Here is an 18,874-nt window from a genome sequence, read left to right on the forward strand (position 1 = left end):
GGCGCCCCCTGGCGGCCGCCGAGCGGCACCGCGGCCCCCTCCGTGCCGTCACCGGTGAGACCGTCATGGCGCCCGGGCGCGACCCGCCTGGGCGCTCTGCGACACCCGTCCCGCCCTCACCCCACAACGCCGTTGCCCCCCCGCCAGGCTACTCGCCCACGTGCCTGCCTATAACATGTCTGCGTCTGCCTCTCCTTTGCCAGTGACCAGCTGGGATGGGGGTCAGGGAGGCCCCACAGGCTCCCCGGGGGATGCCCACCCCAAAAACACCCTCACGCCTCGGCCGTTGGCCCTTTAAACCTGCTTCCCACCCTCCGTGGCCCTTGGCCCAGCCGGCTTTCGTTAACCATTACCGCTTGGGGAAGGGATGGGAGGGCAGAGGAGCCGAGGCTCCTGGGGCCAGCCGTGCTGCCGACCAGTGCCCGCAGAACACGGCGGGTACGGCCGACGGCGGAGGATGGTGGTGCCGCGGGTGGCAGAGCTGTCCCGGCGCTCCGAAACCCCGCGGCAGCCATTAAAGGGGCTGAAGCAGGGGGAGAAGAGTGGCCGGGCGGAAGCAGAGGCGACGCCGGGCTCCCTTCCTGGCCCCTCACGGCTGGCACCGAAAGTTTCGCAGCGGTGTCCTGCCGGGGAATGGGGCATCACCCCGCCGGCACTCCGCCGCATGCGATCCGGGGTGGACTTCGGCTGACAGGGTGCTGCCCTGGACGCGGTCCCACCACAGAATCCAGCTGGTCCCGAGGTCGCGGCAGCTGCCGGTGGGGAGGACAGCCGGCACCACGGACGCCCGCCGTCGGCCACGGGGAGGGAAGACGTGGTCAGGGGGGAGCTGGGCGGCCTCCATGGCAGCCCCCTCTACAAGTGCTTTGTCAAGGCCTGGCCACAGGTGGAGGCTTTCCAAGTCCGGCCAGCTGACCTGCTCATCGCCACCAACCCCAAATCGGGTGAGTGGCCCTGGGGAAGGGTGCAGGTGGGACAGGGTGACGCCAGCCCTTGCAACACTTTCCCTGTGCTGTAGGCACGACGTGGCTGAGCAAGATCCTGGATGAGATATACCACGACGGCGATGTGGAGAAGTGCCAATGGGATGCCATCGTCAACTGGGTGCCCTTCCTGGAAATGAAGGCCCCCAAGATGTCGAGAAGTGAGTCTCCCAGCCCGGCTGCCCCCCTTGGGTTGTGTGGGGAGGGGGCTGAGCTGGGGTGGGGGTGAGGGTCCTGGGGTTCACACTGCTAAGCCCCCTGTCCCACAGGCATCGAGATGCTGGAGAAAACCCTGTCCCTGCAGCTGGTGAAGACCCATCTCCTGGTCCAGCTCCTCCTGACCTCCTTCCAGGACAAGAACTGCAAGGTAACACTGTGGGTGCCCCCCGTTTCTCTCCCCATCCAGGTGGTAGGGAGGAGGGCATTGCTCTGCACCTCCCAACCACATCCTCAACTGTCCCCAGGTCATCTACATGGCCCACAACCCCAAGATGTCATCTTTTCCCACTACTACTTCTACGAGATGGCCAAGATGCACCCTGACCCCAGCACACTGGGTGAGTTCCTGGAGACCTTCATGGGTGGCAAAGGTGGGGGCTGAGCCCCAGGGTGCCCATCCTGAAACACCGTGGGGAGGGTGTTCCTCACCATGCCACTTTTTGGCTAACCCCTTGACTGCATCCTGCAGTGGCCTACGGGTCCTCGTATGAGCACGTGTGGGGCTGGTGGGAGAAGAAGCAGGAGGAGCAACTCCTCTACCTCTTCTATGAGGACATGAAGAAGGTGAGGGAGGGATGGAGGGGAGGGTAGCCCAGTTGTCCCCCCCAGGCTTTTTGCCAGCCTCCCCATGACAGCCACCCTGCAGGACCCATGGCAGGAGGTGCAGAAGATCCTGAATTTCTGGGCAAGGAGGTGGTGGAGGGGACGGTGGCAAGGATGGTCCACCACACCTCCTTGCAGGAGATGAAGAAGAACCCTGCTGCTGACTACGAGACCATGCCCACTACCCTGATGGACCACAGCCTCTCCCCCTTCCTCTGGAAAGGTGGGGTTGGCCAGCAGTGGAGGCTTTGGGACAGGTGTCCCTGGGCTGTATTGCAGTCCCTATTCACGGCTGCAAGTATTTTGGGGGTATCAGGATTTGCCCCACTCATTTTCTTGCCCCCAGGGATCACTGGGGACTGGAAGAACCACTGCACCATGGCCCAAAACAAGCATTTTGACCAGCACTACCAGGAGCACATGGCAGGCTCCAACCTCAACTTCCAGATGGAGGCGTGAGGGGCTCATCCCCCTTCCTGGGGGGGCTCTGCTTCTCCCCACTCCCCTGGCGGGGAGGGTGGGTCTGGACAGAGCATTCTTGTGCCAATTCGCTTTCCCCCCTGTGATAAATTGGGATAAGTGGAGGGCAAGCCATTGCCTGTGGGGAAAGGTGAGGGGGCTGAACCCCCCAAATCCAGGACAGTGGCTGGGGACACTCCCATGCTCAGTGAGTGGGAGGGTGGGTGTGCATGGTAGATTTTTAGCTGGTGGTGGCCAGGCATCACCAAGGGTGGGCATCCTACCAAAGACCACTGCTGGCCCCCAACGCCTTGGGCCACACCAGCTCCATCCTACCAAGGCATCTGGAGGGAGCAAAGATCAGTGAAGAGTGGAAAACCCCCGAAGCGCTGGTGAACCCACTGCCCTCACAGCTTTTGTGTGCACAGGAGCTTTCATGCTTCTGGGTTGTGACAAGTTTCTTGACAGAGTGGGCGGTGGCAGGGCTCGCCCCAGGCTCCCTGGCCCCGCCGGAGCGTGTCAGCCCATGGTTTGCAGAGCAAAGCCAAAGGGAAACACCTCCCCACCGGTGTATTGGCAGCAACATCACAGCTCTTGCCAAATGGGGAACCCACTCTGCAATCTCCAACCTGGCTGTGCCCAGCCCTTTCTCAGACATGGCTGGAGCAAACCAGTCCCCATGCCACTGGGGGAAGGGGTTTGCTTTAGAGCCCCAGATTCCCCAGTTATGCCCCGTTTCCAGCCTGTTCTTGAATTTCCAAGATTGCAGCTTTTTGGCAAGGCAGTCTTGTAAGCTTGCTTCATCCCCAAAGAGATGCAACCCACATCTGACTCCTAAAGAGCAGCAGTGCTATAAGGGAAGCTCTCCCACAGGAATAAATCCTTTCCATGCATCTAATTAAATGCCAATGGAGATCTCTGGGCTTCCCCAGCTCCTGGCTTTGCCTGCAGGGTTTGCACACACTGCCAGTTTTGCTGGCATATGTACAGCTGGATGGGCAGGGAGGGCATGTCCCTGCCAGCAAAACACCCAAGCGCCTGACATGGCCTGTCCTGCCTCACCGGGAACTTGGCTCTGGGGACAAATCAGGGATGTTTTTCTCAAGGTTGCAAACAGGCAAGCTGCCCCTGCCTGGCTGCCATCTCTCCTGCCCTCCCTGCTCACTCCCAGCTCGAGCTCGCCCGTGGGAAGCAGGTAAAGAGGAGCATTTCACCACCACAGGCGCCTTTAAACCCTTTTCCCAGAAGCACGATATTGGCTGCACTGGTGCTGTGCAACCCTGCAAACTTTGGACCCATATTTGAGTGCCTGGGGAGGGTGTGGGGATAACCAAAGCCTGACTCCCACATTCCACTAGCAAGACCTGCACCAGTGTGAGGAGCTGGGGACATCCATGGGGGTGACGCCTGGATAGGGACAGGGTGATGTTCAAACCCCCTGGGTTGTGGATTGGGATTTCCTCCCTGCTTTTGCCACTGCGGGTGGAGAGGGAAGCTGTGATTCCTGCCGCCCCCCTCCCCCCATCTGTGTGTTTACCGGGGGGGTGCTGAGCACAGCACAGCTCATCACAGGTGTCTGGGGACCGTTCCCAGAGGGCCTGCGTCCCCATCCCCACTCACCCCTTCCCTGCGCTCCTCGCTCCACAGCGCCGGGACCAGGTTGCGCCGGGTCCCTTCCCTAATGATGTCCACCTCCCTGGCACCTCCCTGCGCCTCCATCTTCCACACAGGGAAGGGAAAAATAACAAATCCTTCCCAGGCTGTGGGCAAAGCTTTGCCTCCTCCCTGCCAGAGAGCCCCATGAAGAGGCAGGTAAGGGGGAGACCCTGGCCGTGGTCAAGGGGCTCAGCCCGGTTTGGGGTGCCCTGGCCTCACAAGCAGAGCACCTGCATGGGGGGTACAGGGGGGCTTGGAGGGGCTCGGTGTCCTCGCAAACCGCTGGGAGACAGAGGCGAGCCACAAAGCCTCTCTCCAAAAATTATGGCATGGGGGTTTCACAGCCGGCATCTCCAGTGTTTCTGTCCTGGCCATCAGGTGGAAATGTATCCTGTGGAGAGTCCTGCAAGCCCTGGTCCGTGTTCCCATCTCCTTCAAACCCTCACATATCTCCCCCAAGCTGGGCTTCCCTGTGCCGTTGTGCAACGGCTGGGGGCCAGCAGAAAGCAGCCTGAAACCCCAGCCAGCAAAGCCCTTGCGAGCTTTTACACCCCAGGAACAGTGCTGCCAGCTTGGTACAGGCAGCTGCCTACTACCTGTGCTGACCTGAGCCCACCAGGGCCAGCCGTGCCCCTCCAAGATCCCTGCAGCCCCCAAAATCCCCACAGAGGTAGATGCCACCTCCTGGGATGCCAGCAAGCAGGGCAACAGATTCCTTCCCATGGCTGGGATGGCTGTGCGCAGCAGGGATTTTGCAGACCCCAGGGAATGAGGTGTCCCCGTGGTGCTCCCCACTGCCAGCCAGCCCCCCCCCCTGCATCCCTGTCCCCAGCAGGATGGCCAATCCAGACACCTACCTGCAGCAGCCCTGGCACATGGTGCACGGTATTCCCATGGTCAACGCCTTTGCCCATGACTGGGAGCGGATTGACACCTTCCAGAGCCGCCCCGAGGACATCGTGGTGGTCACCTTCCCCAAATCTGGTGAGCGTCCCTGGGCACCGGAGAGGGGCAGCGCTCGGGGAGGGAGGCAACAGCCTGCAGCCCCCCCGGGCTGGGACCTGGGGGAATGCCGAAAGGCAATGCTGGCGGACGGTGCCCCTCTGGTGCCTGAGACGGGGCTTCGGTGGGAATGGCACCAGCCAGATGCCCGACCTCTCCTCGCCAGGCACCACCTGGGTCAGCGAGATCGCGGACATGATCCTGAAAGGTGGTGACCCTGAAGAATGCAAGCGGGATGCCATTGTCAACCGGGTGCCCATGCTGGAGTTCGCTGCCCCCGGGAAGATGCCAGCAGGTAGCAGAGTGGCAGGGGGTGGTGGGAGGCAGCGGGTGCTGCATGGGGGGCAGGCTTGTTTTGGGGGGGGCCCACCCTGCCAGCAGTGTGAGCGCTCCTGGGGGAAATCTCCTTTGCAGGCACAGAGCAGCTGGAGGCCATGGCGTCTCCTCGCATCATCAAGACCCACATCCCAGCTCACATCTTGCCCAAATCCTTCTGGGAAAACCGCTGCAACGTAACAGGCTGGAGAGGACACACCTGGAGGGACCCAGCAGAGATAAGGGGGGGACCTGCCCTGCCAGGACCTTGCAAGTCCCGACATGTCACCAAGCTCTCCGCAGATGATCTACGTGGGGCGCAATGCCAAGGACGTGGCCGTCTCCTTCTACCACTTTGACCTGATGAACAAGCTGCACCCGCACCCTGGGACGTGGGCCCAGTACCTGGAGCAGTTCATGGCTGGCAGAGGTGGGACAGGGCACCTGTGAGTGCATTTGGGGACCCTGCAGGGTGCTGTCACCCACTGACAGCCCTCTGGCTGCTCACCCCATGCAGTGGCATATGGCTCCTGGTATGACCACGTCAAGGACTACTGGGAACGGAGGAAGGATCACCCCATCTTCTACCTCTTCTCTGAGGACTTGAAGGAGGTGAGGCACCAGGGTGGACGGTGGTGTAGGGTCTGGGGGGGCGTCAGGAGGGGTGAGCGTCGGCCTGTGTCCCACAGGACCTCCGCCGGGAGATTGCCAAGGTGGCCCAGTTCCTGGGGCGGGAGCTGCCGGAGGCGGCACTGGACACCATGACCCGACACACCTCCTTTGATGCCATGCGGGACAACCCCACCACCAACTACAGCATGGTGCCCTCCCACCTCATGGACCAGGGCATCTCCCCCTTCATGCGCAAAGGTGAGTGGCCCCGGGGGGCTCCTGGCACATCGTCCCCCCTGGCCTCCGCTGAGCCCTGTCTCGCCCGGCCCCAGGCACTGTTGGAGACTGGAAGAACCATTTCACCGTGGCCCAGAGTGAGCGCTTCGACCAGGACTACGTGCAGAAGATGTCGGGCACTGACCTTTTCTTCTGCACCCAGATCTGAGGAGGCACCACTGGACGCCCCCCAAATCCAATCCATGCCAATGGCACCGCCACCACGCTGGGGGCTCCTTCCCCTCTCCTGGGACTGCTGGAGAGAAATAAAATGTCCTCTCTGATACCCCCCCATGGGATGCTCACTGCCCTGTGCCTGTGCTGAACCCAACCCAGCCGTACCCTGGGGCTGCTGGCCTCTCCTCGGGTTGGGGACAAGCCAGTGCCACCCCATGTCCCCTTGGCTGCCGTGGTGGGGGGATTGCTGCCAGGATCTTGCAGGATTGCAGAGGATTCTGGCAAAACTGTGTGCAGGGAAGGTGCCAGCTGGGCGCGGGCAGCAAGAGGCAGCCTCCCCATCCCCATGTCGGGGGGACACAGGCTGGGACCTGTGGGTGGGGTTGGTGGGTCCGGAGATGTCCACCACGGCCCCACAGGGAGATCAGCGGCCACTGGCTTCTCCCCGTGCTCGCTCCTCCCTCCCGGCAGCCGCAGAGCTGGCAAACATTGCTGCCCTCACCGGCCCTGCCTCTTCCCTTCTCCTGCCTGTAAAAAACACTGTGGGGCCCCGTGTTTCCCTGTCCTCTGCCGTCACCCTCCCGGCGCAGAGCGGCACAGCATTAGGTGAGCTGGGTGCCCTGCGGGTGCCATCTGGGCACGCTGCCCATGCTCAGCTGCTTGGAGCCGTGTGCTGTGGGGTCCAGGGCAGTGGGTTTGGGGTACTTTGGGGTGCAGTCATCACCCCTAAACCTTTCCCTGGGCTGGGGGCTGCTGCAATAACCCAGGGGACCCTGTTCCCTTCTCCCCTGGGGTGCTGAGGCAGGCGGAGAAGCGCCTGGCCTGGATGACACTGGCACCCCACGGGCACCCCCCAGCCCTCACTGAGGCACAGGGTGGGCTCCTGCACCCCTAGATGGGACCCCCATTCCCATTGTGGGTGCAGCGGTAGGGCTGCGGTGACCTCCGGTCCCTGCACAGGCAGTGTCACTGCCGCTCCCCGGGCAGGTACAGTGCCAGGTGCCTGCACTGCCCTGGCCAGTGGCCACCGTGGGAGGGCGAGGGCCCCCCCCTGCACCGGCCAGCCCCCCACTTGCCCCCCTCCCCGGCAGGATGGCCAATCTGGACACCTACCTGCGGCAGCCCTGGCACATGGTGCACGGCATTCCCATGGTCAACGCCTTTGCCCATGACTGGGAGCGGATCGACAACTTCCAGAGCCGCCCCGAGGACATCGTGGTGGTCACCTTCCCCAAATCCGGTGAGTGTCCCCACGGCCACCAGATGTGGTGGTGCTGGGCGGGTGAGTGTGTTGTACGGCTGGGACCTGCTGCCTGGGGGGTTGCAGGACATTCGGGGCTGTCAGGACAGAGCCATGTGGGATTTCCCTTCGCCCCCATGCCGCCCGGTTGGGGTCCGGGGGGCTGTCAGTGCTGAGCCCCCCAACACCTCCCTGTCCACCCCCTTGGTGGGTTGCTTTCCTCAGGCACCACCTGGGTCAGCGAGATCGTGGACATGATCCTGCAAGGCGGCGACCCCGAGAAGTGCAAGCGGGACATTATCACCAAGAGGGTGCCCATGCTGGAGTTCTCTGCCCCCGGGGAGATGCCAGCAGGTAGCGGGGTGTGGGGGCTTGGCCGCGGGCACCCCACTGGGGGCTGAGCCCAGGGTGACTCCGCCGAGGGCCTGCTGGGGATGTGCTTTGGGGTCCCCCAGGGACGGACCTGCTGGCCACCATGCCCTCACCCCGTGTGGTGAAGACCCACCTGCCCACACAGATCCTGCCCAAATCCTTCTGGGAAAACCGCTGCAAGGTAACCCCCAGCGCTGGTCTCTTCCTCAGGGGGTATTGCAGTCCACCTGTTCCCCTGGGGCAGGATCCCCCACTGCTCCCTCCAGCATCCTAAATGGTGTTGGGAGCCCTAGGGGCTGGAGCATCCCCCCCTGTTGGGGGTCCTGGGGCTGCCCCTTGTACCCCACATCCTCTCTGCAGATGGTCTACGTAGGGCGCAACGCCAAGGACGTGGCCGTCTCCTTCTACCACTTTGACCTGATGAACAAGTTCGAGCCGCACCCTGGGACATGGGCCCAGTACCTGGAGGAGTTCATGGCTGGCAGAGGTGGGACAGGGCACCTGTGAGTGCATTTGGGGACCCTGCAGGGTGCTGTCACCCACTGACAGCCCTCTGGCTGCTCACCCCATGCAGTGGCATATGGCTCCTGGTACGACCATGTCAAGGGCTACTGGGAACGGAGGAAGGATCACCCCATCCTCTACCTTTTCTATGAGGACTTGAAGGAGGTGGGGCACCAGGGTGGACGGTGGTGTGGGGTCTGGGGGGGCGTCAGGAGGGGTGAGCGTCGGCCTGTGTCCCACAGGACCTCCGCCGGGAGATTGCCAAGGTGGCCCAGTTCCTGGGGCGGGAGCTGCCGGAGGCGGCGCTGGACACCATGACCCGACACACCTCCTTTGATGCCATGCGGGACAACCCCACCACCAACTACAGCATGGTGCCCTCCCACCTCATGGACCAGGGCATCTCCCCCTTCATGCGCAAAGGTGAGTGGCCCCGGGGGGCTCCTGGCACATCGTCCCCCCTGGCCTCCGCTGAGCCCTGTCTCGCCCGGCCCCAGGCACTGTTGGAGACTGGAAGAACCATTTCACCGTGGCCCAGAGTGAGCGCTTCGACCAGGACTACGTGCAGAAGATGTCGGGCACTGACCTTTTCTTCTGCACCCAGATCTGAGGAAGCATCGCTGGATGCCCCCCCCCCCCCCCCCAGTCCTGCTCCCCCGCAGCATCTCCAGCACCACCCCAGCCTGCCTGTGTCTCACCGGCCTCCCTGCACCAGAGGGACTTTTGCAAAAATAAAGAGCTTTATTTTTGCATCTTTCTCCCAAATTTGCAGCTGTGTGGAAACTACTGCATTGCTACAATGTGCTGCGAAGCCTCATCCCACCTCACATCGCCCCAGGCCCACATAGCCCAGCCAGGACATGCATGGGAGATACACCTGTGCACCTTTTTTTGGAGGAATAAAAAAGGCAGTATGCGGTACAGAGGCGTTTCTAGCATGCAATGAAGAAACGTTGTTGGCAGCTTCCACATGTGCATCTCCACCATGGCCAGGGCTCACATAGGGTCCTGCACCCACTGCCTCCTACCTCAGAACCCCCTGTGCTGATGTCACACTTTGGGGGGGACTGGACAGGACAGGGCACGGTGATGGCCATGCCCCCTCCTTGCTGCTGGGGCCGTGTGGAAGAGATGAGGTGAATGGGATAGGGATAAAACCAGCCCCAGGGTGGCTGGGGGATGCAGGCAGCCCGGGAAGCTTTGCACCAATCTTTCCACCCAGGAGCAACGAAGCTAGAGGCAAAAGAAGGATTTTGCCTGTTGCTTTTGTGCTGTGGGGCTCCCAGGGACCTGGAAGCTGTTATGCTGTGCCAGTCTCCCCACAACCACATCACCCAGCAGGTACGGTGGGTCCCCAGGGGTCAGAGGAAAGGGTCCTCTGGGCTAGTCCCCCTCCCACCGTGGCCAGAAAAACCACAGCTAAAGGGCACACTGCAGCGTATGATGCAGTCAGGGAGCTGGAACAGCATTGTTAAAAGCTGGTGCTTTTAAAATCATTGGTTTTATGTTGCAATCATTTTAGGAAGAGGAAACTAAGTCGGATGGTTGTTGGGTCCCAGTTCCTCAGATGCCGACCTCTCCTGGCCATGTTCATCATCTTCTTTTCAGTTTGGTACACATGCAAGAAAAGCTTGCCTGCAACCTGGAGGAAATATTCATTGCTCGTAGGCACGGAGCATGTGATTTCTTTCCCAGGAGTGGGTGAACAAGGCCAAGAGGTTAAAAAAAATTATTGGCGACCTGGGGGACAGGCAAGGTTGACAGGGATGCAGCCAGGCACATCCCAGCACTGAAACAGGGGCTATCGGATGTGAAACAGTTCCGCTGTTCTCCAGGGATGAGACTGACAGTCAGGTGGGACCTGTCCAGCAATACAGACAGCAAAACTGAGTTACATCCCATCATGCAGCAAAATCCTTGGAGTCTGTCCATTAGGTACCACAAACCCAACACAAGTGGGGGTGGTGGGCGTTGCAGCAGAGATAGGTCTTACCTACTTGGATGTGTGGGGACAAAACAAGGAGAAAAAGAGAAGATACAAAACCGTGATCCGTCATTGGAAGAAATGTTATTTTAAGTCATAATAAAATAATTGCACATGGTTTCTAGTTCTGTCTCAGATGCTGGGAGCGTCTTTGTGTTGTATGATGCAGTTTGTGTACTGCTTGGTTTTTGTGATTTGTTACAGGCTCTGAACCTCAGCTGTCCCCACTTACCTTGCAGTCTCAGTACAAACCAAACTGAGCCAGAGATGCCAGAAGAGGAGATGGTAAAAATAATCCAGGTAATTACAGGAGCAGAGATACCTGAACTGGCGAGAGGTGGCTTCAGCCACTTCTGTCATACAGACAAGATGCCATGTAGGAAAGGAGCTCGTGAGCCAGATGTGGTTCCTTGTGTCTGGTCACTCTGTAGTTTTGTCTCCTACAAATCTACCTTCAAAACCCTGACTCTCGTGACATCCACCACATCCCCTGGTACACTGTAACTCCCCTGGGGATTTGCTTTTCCCCCACAACTTGTGGGTTTTTTGAGGTCCCTTACTTCATGCACTGAGATACTACCAGCAATTCATCCACATTGACCTTCCTGATCCTTCAGGACTCTATAGGCTTTCTTCACAACACAGCCTCCCTCAGCTTTGCAATTTGTTTCCATTTTTGTGGAAGCACACAGATTTGTTTCTTGTTTCCCCAAAGCATCTCTGGTCTGTTAGATGACTTTCTAATGACACTTCTTTCCTCTTCATAATTCAGATAGCAGCTCCTGTGAAATGTACAGGGGCATCAAACATGCTTCTGGAAGTGCTTTCATTCACTACTCTTAATGAGAACCTTTTTTTTTTTTATTTATATCTTTTGTCCCCTGGGTTCAAAGTGCAATCTTAACAGCAGCTGCCCTTCCTGTTGTAGATATGGTCCTTGTTAGCAGCTGAAGACATGCAACATAGCCAGCTAGGGGAGGCTAAATTGCTGTGCCCCAGAAGTTTTGTGTGGACCCAAACTGCTAAGACCCTGGGAAAGAAACAAGTATTTGGTTATGAGGCCAGAGGGGTGATTGCAGAAGTAACTTTGCCCTTAAAAGCCCCATCTGGCAAATTAGGACAGGATGAGTGCAGCTCCCTCATAAACACCCTTGTAAACGCAGGACTTTGAATCCCTTGATATGAACCCAGTGCCTCTCTTCCCGCTGCTTGTCGATGCCAAGGTGTGCACATGGTGGGTGAAAGCCGTGGCAGGGACGGAGGAGCCTTCCTTCTCATGGCTGCGCGCAGACACCCAGGAGCGGAGCCATGGACCACAGGAGGGGTTTTCAGCTGGCTTAGGGGCAGGAGCTCAGGGGAAGTCCTTGATGTTCACAGTAAGCGTGGCCAAGGGTGCTCCCACATCTCATGCAGAGGTCCAGACATCCAAGCTGATGACATCCAAAGCCGAGAATGTTCCCCCCTCTCACACCTCCAGCCTTGAAACACCCCGACACCCCACACTGCGGGATACAGCAGCCCCAGCTGAAATCCCACCCATGCCTCCAGTGCAAACAGCGGAGGAAACACAAACCTATCCTGGTGAAGTACCCCCAGGGCTGAAATGGCATCCCTCACAGTTAAGAGGTGAAGCCCAAGTCCAAACCTCCAGACCTGACTTCCTGGGAGCGGAGGGGGTGCCTCCATTTGCCTCCCAGACAGACGTGCAGAAACACCCCTCCACACTCCAGTTAGCAGCAGATGAAGTGCTCCCCTCTGCATCCGAGACCAAGCCGCAATGGGTCAGCTCCAAACCTGTAATATCAGAAGAAAAGCAGTCTCTGCCTTCCCTGCGTGCTGAAACACAAGAGGAGTTGTGGTCACAGGCAATGCCGGCAAGGAGGCTGTCTCTGAGGACGCGTGCCAAGGCCGAGGTGCAGACTTTCCACATGGATATACCTCTGGGGACTAAGTGGCAGGTGTACCGCTTGTGTACCGAGGCCCAGGTACAAACCTTGTGCTAGCAGCTTTCCAGTGTCAAACAGCAAAGCTTCACTCCTCCAAGACACCGATGTGGCTTAGGACCTTGGGCAGGCTGCATCCAAGTAAGAAAAAGTTATTTCTGATAAATTTCCCCTGGCCAGAAATGAACTTTGCTCTACTTACAAATTTCTTTTTTAGACCAGAAAGCCAGCAAGAATCTACAGTACAGCAGCATGGTTGTGTACAATTGGCGGATTGAGTAAAAATTTAGCAGGGATTTCCGTCTAGTTTTCATTCCCCTGCAGAGCTATAGACACACAAATGCATTGTAGCATGTGAATACATTACTACGTGGCTCGAGGGGTGCTGGCCAACCATTCAGGGGGACCCCTGCTCCATGATAGCCTGGTCTTTGTCCAGCTCCTCCCTGGCCCAGGGTCGTGGTTTAACCCCAGCCAGCAGCTAAACACCATGCAGCCGCTCACCCCCCCCTCCCCTCCCACCCCCAGTGGGATGGAGGAGAAAATTGGGAAAAGAAGTAAAACTCGTGGGTTGAGATAAGAACAGTTTAACAGAACAGAAAAGAAGAAACTCATAATGATAATGATAACACTAATAAAATGATAATAGTAATAATAAAAGAATTGGAATATACAAATGATGCGCAGTGCAATTGCTCACCACCCGCCGATTGACGCCCAGTTAGTCCCTGAGTGGCGATTCTCCTGCCCCCACCCCCCCCAGTTTATATACTGGGCATGATGTCCCATGGTCTGGAATACCCCTTTGGCCAGTTTGGGTCAGGTGCCCTGGCTGTGTCCTGTGCCAACTTCTTGTGCCCCTCCAGCCTTCTCACTGGCTGGGGTTGAGAAGCTGAAAAATCCTTGACTTAGTCTAAACACTACTTGGCGACAACTGAAAACATCAGTGTGTTATCAACATTCTTCTCATACTGAACTCAAAACATAGCACTGTACTAGCTACTAGGAAGACAATTAACTCTATCCCAGCTGAAACCAGGACACCCAGCAGCAAACTAATCCACTAAAATACATCAGTGGCAAGCTGACCTGGCACAGGGAAAAGCTTGGCATGGGAGCATGAGCAGTAAACATGCATGAGAAGGTGGGAGGGAGACAGCAACTGCCCCTTTCAGGCTCGTGAGCCATTAGACGAGACCCACCACGTCTATACCCTCAGTATTTGTAGATTTGCATTGGATGGATGCTGGCAAGACAGGGGTGTGCCGTATCCGCAGGCAGCTTTGGCAAGTCTCTGCTGCTGCACCTCACTGCAGAGCTGGCAAAGACAGGGTGCAGCACCTCTTCTCCACCAAAAATGCACAATTCCTAGCAGGGACAGAAAGCTTGGCCTGGACCTTCTCTCATTTCTTTTTTTTTTTGGCATTGCAGAGTGGAAACGGCTCCAGTTCAAGCCACCCTGGTGTCTATACACTTACATGCCAAGGTGCCCCTGCACCATTGCAACAGCAGTGAGATCTTAAACTGAATCAATAAGAGCAATTGAAATGCTATAAACCTAGCCCGTGGTATTTTTGTCCTACAGCTGCAAGGTAGAGCTATAAAGATACAATTTAGCTGAGAAAGGTGGTTATGGTAAGGCTATTTCAGCTCATTAACCTTTGCCTGAGTTTCCCTATTACCCCTGGGGATTACAGGAAAGTAGGAGTTTTACTGAGCACTTGCACACGTGCCTCTGCAAACTTGCTCAATCAACTCACTTCTCTGTACTCAGGGATGAGCCAACCTTGATATTTTCCCCATCCAGCCTTCCCCCTCCCCCTCCCCCCCCCAAAAAAAAGAGGTAGTCAAGTCTTTCAAGTCTCCCTTCAGTCCAGAAGCTGCTTTATTGCAGTAAGTGACAGGAAAACCACAGTCATTCAGGGCTTCTCAGGGTAAAAGCTTCCCTTTTCTACCCTGGCACTGAATTTTTGAGGTGCTGGCTGGCATCAAGGTTTTCTAGAAATAAAGGTGCCATGTACACCATAACCCCCATTCAGCAAAACAGCAAAGAGACCTGTATGTGGAAAACACTACCTTGTATTGCCTAACTTTTGCATAACTCACCTTTGCCTTGAAAAGCCTGTCATTATTTAACAAGGCTGGAGGTTGCATCAGTGTCTGCAGCACTTCTACTTAGTAATGCTAGATGTGTGAAATACAGACACTTAACACCATCTACTTTCTTCAGGCCTGCTTTTCTTTTATTTGTTGGGTTTTGTCCTTTAATCCTCTCAAAATGCTTATCTTCTCCACATTAAGAGTAATCTGAGTATCATCTTTAAAAGCTGGCCATGAAAACATCACAAATTGAACCCTCTGGTTCTCCTAGTAATAGCTCTCATTTGCTATGGAGGAATTAGTTACTGAGGGGTTAGAAAGGAAACCCAAGTTCCCATCTGCCCTAACCCACATGAACATGGCCTTTCAGTAGTTGCTGGAAAAACTTTAAGTTTCTTATAGGACTTTCCCACATAAGGTAAATTAGCCTGAAAAAAGATATTATCGTGAATACAAAGGTCCATGGAGAGATCGTAGTGAAACTCCTAGCTGTAAGGCCCAATTACTGTTGAAACATGCTGGCCTAATTGCCCTGAATTCGGAGGGTTTAGAAAAAGTCAGGTTGAAGATTATGGACAATATTTAAAAACCATGGAGGTGCATTTTTAGATTCCTATATTTTCAGGTCATTAAAAACTTGCCTAGATCTCCAGAATCAAAGGCCACACACCCAGCCCAGGTAACATGCCAACTTTCAAAAAACACTGCAAACAAACCACAGGATTTTCTCTTTGTTCCTGTGGACAGTTTATAAACAAGTCTATTACTTAACAAACAATTTTGTTTTGCCAGCTGAGACCCTAAAGGGAGTGAAAAATCTTTTTAACAGTCAGACACCAGATTTCTGAGCTACAGGATGCACAGTCCTTCTGAGTATCTAGCTCTGTAATAACATTATAATATACCCTAGCATGGGGAAGACCATCTTGACTGTTAAATTACTGGAGCATAACAAAGCAATGAATAATCCCAGAATACATGCCTTTTTGTGATCATCCCATATTGTATTACTTCTTCCTTTTGAAAAGCCCAGTTCAGAGAGTAACTTATTTAAGCTCCTTCTGCCTGATACCCAACCTTGCCAGAGCAGCCCAGGCACAGAGCAGGTGAACAGCAAGAAACAGAAGCAAACCGGTGTAGCAAATTGCACCTTGCAACTCAGAGCACGATGCTTACGTACCTTGGAAGACTCCGCTAGGTAAGAGTTTCTTGCTGCATGGCATTCATTCCCCAAATTGTGTTGGATCGAGTGTATCATTATATGCATGGGTTTTAGTTGTCATTTTGGCTCCTGGTGGTTAAGAGCTCCTTCCAGGACACAGCACCTTACAATCAAGTGCTGACTTTCCAAGTGAGAGCCACCCCAGAAGATGTGGGGTTTGCTCTGAGAAGCACCTTTAGGGCCCAGGAGGGCCCCAGATCCATGGTTAGACACCTGAGCTGAGCCCATAACATCTTCAGGTTGGTGGTGATATGCCCTAGACAGTAGCAACGAGCTCCCTGCATTAAGAGTTGTCTGGGAGCAGTCGGAAACCATCTGTCACATACCAGAACAAACTACATGTTATTATTGGCATTATCATCACCCAAATGAACGATTTGCTGCCTTCTCTCAGCATGGGAAACATCAACACTTCTAACACCTCACCCTGAAAAAGGATGCTGCTTCCAAGTCAGTCACTTAAATGTACCCTGTGGCCTCTCCTTCCTTGGCCTGCCTCTGGCATCGCTAGTTCAGGGCAGAAAAACAAGTAATTTGCTTGAGTATCGGAGCTGGCATACCCAGGGGACTGGCTCACTTGCAGTTTCTTCCTCTGTAAAGATGCACCAGCTTGAATTAATGGTGAAGCCTGGAGAGGCAGCAGCTCTCCACAGGGGCTGGGGCACGACTGCCACTAATTCATATTATTTACCAGCAGGGACAGGGCTGTAGAAGGGTTGAGGAGGCTTAAGGATGACTACGGTAGCATTTGCCACTGCTAGTCCCATCACAGGTGTCCCTCCACCTTGTGTTGCCTGGGGCTGTTGCCCCAAGTCTAGCAATATCTTCAAGTAAGCACTCCCTGTAGCACTGCTGCCTGTCAGCTAAGTAAGCCCTGTGCTGCTTCTGGAAAGAAAGGTGGAGAAAGGTGGGAAACTCTCAGAATAAGAGAAATATATCTTTAAGTACAGGTAGGTTTGCTGCCATAAGTAATAGAAGCATTACAGTATACAGCTACCACGGCTCAGCTGTTGCAATTGAAAACAGGCATTTTAAAATCAGATGTGGTCGTACATTCTCCAGCAAATCTTGGTATTCTCCAGTATTGGCAGCAGTGCCACTTATTTGCTAATACTTATAGTAAATCTGCCAGCATTTACTGATACAGTAGTCACACAGCTAGAGGAGATCCCATTATTTGCTTTTATTTCATGGTAAGGATTCCTTGGAAAAACTACAGAAAGTATAAAAAACCAAGGGATTAAATTCTTCTTGTGCAAAGGGAGTAGTTTGAAGGCAGACCTTTGACAGCAGCAGGAATTGCTGCCACCCTGCTAACCAGGGAAAGGGGCTCCCTCACGGGGAAGCTAACAGGGTAGAAGGCAGAAAGGCAAAAGCGAATCACCAAGCATCCTTTTCTGTCTTTTCAGACCTAAGACCAAACGTGGGTTTTAAAGGCCCCACCTGTGCAACAGCAAACTTGCTTTTGCTAGAAGTGCTAGTAAAGAGCCATCAAACACAACATAAAGGTGCAACACTCCCAACTGGAACGGAAAACTCCCAGGCTATCTAGCCCTTAATCCTGCCATGGCCACAAAAGCCACTGGCTCTAAGAAATACCTCCAGCTGCTCCTCCTTCAGGTCGCTTTTCTAGGGCCCGTCTTCTGCGGGAATGTGTTGGTCTGGCCAACAGAAGGCAGCCACTGGCTGAACGTGAAGATAGTTATAGAGGAGCTCATCCGGCGTGGGCACGGCGTTACTGTCCTGGTATCCAATGCTTCCCTCTTCATTAAACCCAGGGCTGAGGCTGCGGAGAAGTTTGAGGTCTATAATGTGCCCTTCAGGAAAGACACTGTTGAGAACCTGATTGAGGGTGTAGTGGCACTGTGGCTGAATAATAGGCCAACCACCTTGACCTTCTGGCAGTTTTACAAGGAACTGGGAAAACTGTCCAAAAACTGGCACCAGATGAACAGGCTAATGTGTGATGCAGTGCTAACCAACCGAGAGCTGATGGCCCATCTGCAGGGATCTAGCTATGACCTGCTGCTGTCAGACCCGGTGACCCTCTGCGGGGACCTCCTGGCTCTCAAGCTGGCCATCCCCTTCATCTACTCGCTGCGCTTCTCCCCGGCCTCCACCGTGGAGAGGCACTGCGGCAAGATGCCAGCCCCGCCGTCCTACACGCCCGCAGCCCTGTCCGAGCTCACTGACCACATGTCCTTCGGTGAGAGAGTAAAAAACATCGTGTCTTACCATCTGCAAGACTACATTTTCCAAAGCTACTGGGGAGAATGGGATATCTACTATAGCAAGGTCTTAGGTAAGCCTTCTGCTACTTCACTTCTCATTACACAGCCTCCTGCCTTACAACCTGCACAGCTAGGAACCTGGCAGGGTCGCAAAGTCAAGGTCTGAGAGAGGTCAGCAAGAAGTTTGTCTCATTATGTCCTTATGTGGAAAAGGGAGTGGGCCACCAGGGTCTATTAGCTGCACCCATTCCCCTGTCAGGGTGCTGTGCTGCTATGCCATTGCATTGAGATGGGGATCAGTGGTCATCCCAATTGATGGATTTGACTGCTGTAATTATTTTTAATGTGGAGGTTGAAACAACTTCCACACCATATAGGGCCCTCAGCAAGGGAGCTCAGCTTACACATTTCCCCCTCCAGTGACAGCTTGCACAGAAAGCAGCAGGAACAGAGCTGTTTTCCTAATCCAGAGCATCACAACAAGGAAGGTGGAGCTGGTCAATTAAGAACCAACCCTGCCACCCTCAGTAGCAATACTGAAATGCATTGTGGCTTTATAATAGAGACTTCACTTACATCACCAGTCATATAAAGCCAATCCTCTCTCCACAAAACAAGTTTTATTTAAAACACACCCTCCACCCACAAGCAAACAGTGAAAGTGACAAGTTTTCCTTTGCAGGCTTTTCTTCTGGACTGTTTTAAGTGAGTATGTAGAAAAATATGTTTATTGAAGTATTAATCACATGTGATCAACATGCCATTTCTACTAACCTCACACTGAGCTAATGAAAAAGAGCACTTGTAAATCTCTCAGGTGCAATTGGCTGCAAATACCTGCATGCCGCAGGACTCCACAAGTACACCGAACTGTTGTCATGTGCACAGCAGATAAGATATCTCAGCTTGGCTTCTGTCCTGGTTTAACCCCAGCTGGCAACTGGCCACCATACAGCCGCTTGCTCATTCCCTCCCC

The 18,874-nt window shown here is 55.1% G+C and overlaps 3 protein-coding genes across 4 annotated transcripts in view; all 3 read left to right on the forward strand.

Annotated features, from left to right (window-relative positions):
* Window positions 1-367: 367 nt before the first annotated feature.
* LOC104827810 (sulfotransferase 1 family member D1-like) lies at window positions 368-2,264 on the forward strand. Its single transcript, XM_010561063.1, is given in 10 exon segments — window positions 368-607; window positions 695-944; window positions 1,019-1,144; window positions 1,253-1,350; window positions 1,448-1,466; window positions 1,469-1,573; window positions 1,672-1,766; window positions 1,849-1,876; window positions 1,879-2,028; window positions 2,152-2,264. Coding segments are annotated over 10 exon segments (1,224 nt in total).
* Window positions 2,265-4,755: 2,491 nt separating this feature from the next.
* On the forward strand, window positions 4,756-6,294 carry LOC104843363 (sulfotransferase family cytosolic 1B member 1-like). Its single transcript, XM_010586261.1, has 7 exons — window positions 4,756-4,904; window positions 5,089-5,217; window positions 5,337-5,434; window positions 5,541-5,667; window positions 5,755-5,849; window positions 5,927-6,107; window positions 6,182-6,294. The coding sequence occupies exons 1-7, from the start codon at window positions 4,757-4,759 to the stop codon at window positions 6,292-6,294; spliced, it is 891 nt and encodes a 296-aa protein (XP_010584563.1). The 5' UTR covers window position 4,756.
* Window positions 6,295-6,868: 574 nt separating this feature from the next.
* LOC104843365 (UDP-glucuronosyltransferase 2A2-like) overlaps window positions 6,869-18,874 on the forward strand; it is a 23,947-nt gene continuing 11,941 nt past the window's right edge. Inside the window, exons 1-5 of one of the 2 annotated variants that reach the window (XM_010586268.1) lie at window positions 6,869-6,908; window positions 7,394-7,542; window positions 7,768-7,896; window positions 7,998-8,095; window positions 8,275-8,411. In XM_010586268.1, the coding sequence (XP_010584570.1) occupies window positions 7,395-7,542; window positions 7,768-7,896; window positions 7,998-8,095; window positions 8,275-8,411 (512 nt within the window). In that variant the 5' untranslated portion in view covers window positions 6,869-6,908; window position 7,394. Of the gene's footprint in view, window positions 6,909-7,393; window positions 7,543-7,767; window positions 7,897-7,997; window positions 8,096-8,274; window positions 8,412-17,233; window positions 17,970-18,874 lie in introns of those variants that run through there. The other variant, XM_010586269.1, reaches the window with a different exon arrangement.

The sequence above is a fragment of the Haliaeetus leucocephalus genome, unplaced genomic scaffold (genome assembly GCF_000737465.1).
Source record: "Haliaeetus leucocephalus isolate CR32 unplaced genomic scaffold, Haliaeetus_leucocephalus-4.0 Scaffold140, whole genome shotgun sequence".
Taxonomy (NCBI): domain Eukaryota; kingdom Metazoa; phylum Chordata; class Aves; order Accipitriformes; family Accipitridae; genus Haliaeetus; species Haliaeetus leucocephalus.